Source organism: Durio zibethinus, chromosome 6 (genome assembly GCF_047325235.1).
Source record: "Durio zibethinus cultivar Kanyao isolate XHJ-2024 chromosome 6, ASM4732523v1, whole genome shotgun sequence".
Classification (NCBI taxonomy): Eukaryota; Viridiplantae; Streptophyta; class Magnoliopsida; order Malvales; family Malvaceae; genus Durio; species Durio zibethinus.
Window position 1 is genome coordinate 4,005,683 of NC_143167.1, and position 4,012 is coordinate 4,009,694.

Genomic DNA, 4,012 nt, shown 5'->3' on the forward strand with positions numbered 1-4,012 from the left:
TCGGTATGGGTAGCTAATACAAAGACTTTTTGATCAACCGATGTGTGATAGAAAAGGTCCCAAGTCAATCGTCTTGCCAATGAAACGTTGAAGCGAATATTAAAGCCTACAAATTAGACCAGGGTGGAAATAAGAAAGGCTTTAGCAGCAGATTGGAGTAGGATGGACATCCAACCCTTTGCACTAAAATATTGACTCTTTTTCAATCTACAAAGCAAAGATTTAATATTCCCATGTGTATGGTCACAAATCGTCCTAATTTGATCTTTTCGTATAAGATCTAACAAATCAGTTGCTCGATTTTTATAAATCAAATTTTACTGTCTGTGGATGAAAAGTTTTCCATTGCTTAGGAGAACATCACTTTTATTTTTAGTTCTTTTAATCTGAGATCAAATTTTCATTATAGCTTCATCCTGAACCAAAATATAAAGCATGCTTTTAATTATTTTTCCAAGGCCCCATTAGGCATACAAGAGATTGGCTCTTTCTTCTGGACCATAAAATTTCTTCAGGTCAACTTCATACCAACATGAATGTATAATAAGTACTACTAGTATTTTTAATATATTATCACTTGTTTATATTTTTAATTAAAATTTTTGGCTTTATCTGATCCTACCTTACTGACTCCTGAATTAGTCGACTGGTCTTCCATTAAAAACTGCAATTTGCATAGACACAAATATTTAACCAAACTGATTACAAAATATAACCAGATTTACTTTAGTAGAAGCAAATTTATAGTCTTATACATCTGTTAATATAATCCTCCGAATAATCTATACATACAACAGATTCACAATAATTTAGGAGAGAATCAACCAATTATATCTTAAAATTATGGTAATTGCATTAATAACATCATTTAAAACTTGAGATTTTGAGATAAAATGGTAAAATAAATGAGACAATAGAAAGTTCTTTTCATAAAAGAGATCAAAATTTAAAAGAAATAAAAAAATTGCAAAATGAACGAATAAATTGTGTTAAACCCTAAGAATGAGATTGAAGACGAATGTTTACTATTAAATTGTCCAGAACTCGGTAAATCTTGATCATTTGAGAGGTAAGGTTACTATAGGACAATTTAGGCAATCATCAATCATCACAAATCACAATGCAGCAGAGTACAATCTTCCCACGTTATCACAGTACAATCTTCCAACGTTATCATTTTCTAAAGAATGTCAAAAAGCATTTTACTTTTATAATATGTACAAGAATTCATTCATCAACCTCATCATTTTTTGAGGTTTACTAAACTGTATGAAATCAAAACCGTTGTGGCCCATGAAACTTTCCGTTAATTCCTCTCCCTTACATTTCTTACCTTTACTTCTCAAAGTGAGCAAACAGAAGTAGCAAATTTTCTCAGAAAAGCTATGAAATGCGGGAAAAAAAAAGTGTAAATCACAAGATCAACAATCTTTCCTCATATTTATCAGCAGTTTTTCCATGTTTTTGTCAACAATAAAACTCCACCATCAACCAACTTATAACCTTAGCTTTATGGTGGGTCCATCAATCACCTTATTTATACCAAATGTATTGCCACACTCTTCCATACACAAACCTAATTTCAGAACCTTCAATTTTTGGTCCCAAGGTCTCAATCTGCATTTAGGCAGACAGTCCTTTTTGTTTCACCACTGGTATAGTTCGGTACTCAATGCCTTCTCCTTTCTGCCTCCCCTATATGGCTCCAATTTCCTCTTTGTTTCTAGCATTTCTCATGATTTCCTCAAGCAATGCTCAGGGTCCACCTTCCCCTGGATACTCCCCCAGCTCCATGGTTAGTTCTGTGACCTTTGATCAAGGGTTTAGAAATCTATGGGGTCCTCAGCATCAGAGAGTAGACCAGGGTTCATTAACAATCTGGCTTGATAAAAGCTCAGGTTTTTGCACTTGCATATCCATTGTTTTTCTTTTTCTGTTTCCATGATTTTCTTCTCCTGGTCCTGGAGATAATCAGTCACTAACATTATGTGCTGATTCTTTGCATTCATGGTGAAAACAGGAAGTGGATTCAAGTCACTTCAGCCGTATCAATCTGGTTACTTTGGTGCTGCCATGAAGCTCCAAGCTGGTTATACAGCAGGAGTCATTACATCTTTCTATGTAAGATTAATACATAACATACACAAAATTATTGCGCTAAAAATTGCTTATGGTCTATCTAATTAAAAATTTGATGTTCTGCAATTTGACAAATTGGCAGCTTTCAAACAATGAAGATTTCCCTGGAAACCATGATGAAATTGATATTGAGTTCCTTGGAACAACACCAGATAAACCCTATACTCTACAGACTAATGTGTATATTAGAGGAAGTGGGGATGGAAATATAATTGGAAGGGAAATGCAATTTCATCTTTGGTTTGATCCCACACAAGACTACCATAACTATGCTATACTTTGGACCCCCAGTGAGATTATGTAAGTATCACCTTTTTTCAATTTTCAAATGATCAAATTTAACTTTTCTTTGCTTTAATTATGTATTCACCGCATGCATGCATGCTTTTCCCTTTTTTTCTTCTGGTTTTTTATTAGCTTCTTCTCTTTTGATTGTTTAATGCAAAAAAAAAAACACTAAAAATACAGAAAAAAACAAAAAAAAAAGAACAGAGAGAAGCTTTACATAAAAGTGTTCAAATTTTATTGATAGTACTGATTATAAAAGTGTTCAAATTTTAATGTCCACTCATATCCTGTAATAATCTAGCTTGGTTTGCTTGTAATTTTAGAAGTAAAATTGATATTTTTAGAGTATGTGCTTGACATGGATTGCTAATTTGCTCACAACTTTTTATGTTGATGGGTTATTATTTGTGTTACTTTTGCTAATGCAATTGTACTATTATGGAAAGCGACGTGCACGTTTTGTCATTTTCCCTAAAGAAAAATCTACCCTAATAAAGTAACCCACTGTCCGTAAAAAAATTGAAACTGAATTCTAAGCTTGTAAGTTTAGTGAATCTCTGCAATTCTTCCCTAAATTATAAATGTTTTATGATTCGATCAACAGATTTTTCGTAGATGATGTTCCTATTAGGAGGTACCAAAGGAAAAGTGGCGCCACATTCCCCATAAGACCGATGTGGGTTTACGGATCAATTTGGGATGCATCGTCTTGGGCCACTGAGAATGGAAAATACAAGGCTGATTATAACTACCAACCCTTCATTGGTAGGTATACAAACTTCAAAGTAAGTGGTTGCACCGCCAATGGGCCTGCCTCATGCAGCCCGCCCTCCGTCTCTCCATCCGGCTCCGGCGGCCTTAGCCAACAACAAGTCTCGACCATGACTTGGGTCCAAAGGAACTATTTGGTGTATGACTATTGCCAAGACCCTAAGAGGGATCACACTCAGACGCCTGAGTGCGAATGAAGATTCGGTTATTAAAATTTTACAAGATGCAATATTGTGATAATTGTTAGTTTGGGGGGTTTCTTGAGACGGGTCCTGCTTGCCAAGAACAGGTGAAAGAGTGGTTGAGCGTCCAAAGCCCTCTAAGATTTGCATATCTTGTTGTTTTGTTAATTTGTATTGTTCGGTTGTAGGTGTTTGCATTGTTGTTGGAATAAAATTGATCATAAACGTGCTTTTTATAAAGAAAGAAAAAGTACTTAGGGGAATTTTCAAGACATCAAAAGAAAGTGAAATGGCCAAAAGAGGCCTTGAAGGTTTGTATTCAGTTTGTTATTATTAATGGAAAGGGACGGTTTTCTCTTTTGATTCTGTAATAATGGATTTGCTCCCTTCACCAAATCTGAAACAGTGGGAAATAGTTTGGGTTTTAATTTGTGAACCCCAATTGACTCTTGGTCTTGCCTCTGCTTTCAAACAAGTGATGTTTGGATTGAATTTTTTACCGCAAACCTAATGTGTCGATGCTTAAGGAAGATAATGATTTGAATTGAATTGGATTTTGTTCATCTTTTTAAATATTATATAATATTATAAATTTTTAAAATTTGATCTGAATGCAAATTAAATTTACATAT

At 34.3% G+C, this 4,012-nt stretch overlaps 1 protein-coding gene across 2 annotated transcripts; it reads left to right on the forward strand.

Moving 5' to 3' along the window:
* Positions 1 to 1,566: 1,566 nt before the first annotated feature.
* LOC111285453 (xyloglucan endotransglucosylase/hydrolase protein 31-like) lies at positions 1,567 to 3,743 on the forward strand. 2 transcript variants are annotated; one of them, XM_022874923.2, is made up of 4 exons: positions 1,567 to 1,898; positions 2,021 to 2,121; positions 2,222 to 2,439; positions 3,032 to 3,743. In XM_022874923.2, exons 1-4 carry the CDS (start codon positions 1,673 to 1,675, stop codon positions 3,393 to 3,395), a joined length of 909 nt encoding a protein of 302 aa, XP_022730658.1. In that variant the 5' UTR covers positions 1,567 to 1,672; the 3' UTR covers positions 3,396 to 3,743. The 2 variants fall into 2 exon arrangements, with proteins under 2 accessions (XP_022730658.1, XP_089617991.1); XM_089761865.1 differs by lacking the exon at positions 3,032 to 3,743 and having other exon boundaries at positions 2,222 to 2,443.
* The last annotated feature ends 269 nt before the right edge of the window (positions 3,744 to 4,012 follow it).

Excerpts from the sequence above, each read along its gene's own strand:
- LOC111285453 (XM_022874923.2), top strand. The coding sequence starts at position 1,673 with ATGCCTTCTCCTTTCTGCCTCCCCTATATGGCTCCAATTTCCTCTTTG. Across the intron at positions 1,899-2,020 it reads CTGGCTTGATAAAAGCTCAG|GAAGTGGATTCAAGTCACTT; the intron begins GTTTTTGCACTT and ends TGGTGAAAACAG. Across the intron at positions 2,440-3,031 it reads TGGACCCCCAGTGAGATTAT|ATTTTTCGTAGATGATGTTC; the intron begins GTAAGTATCACC and ends TTCGATCAACAG.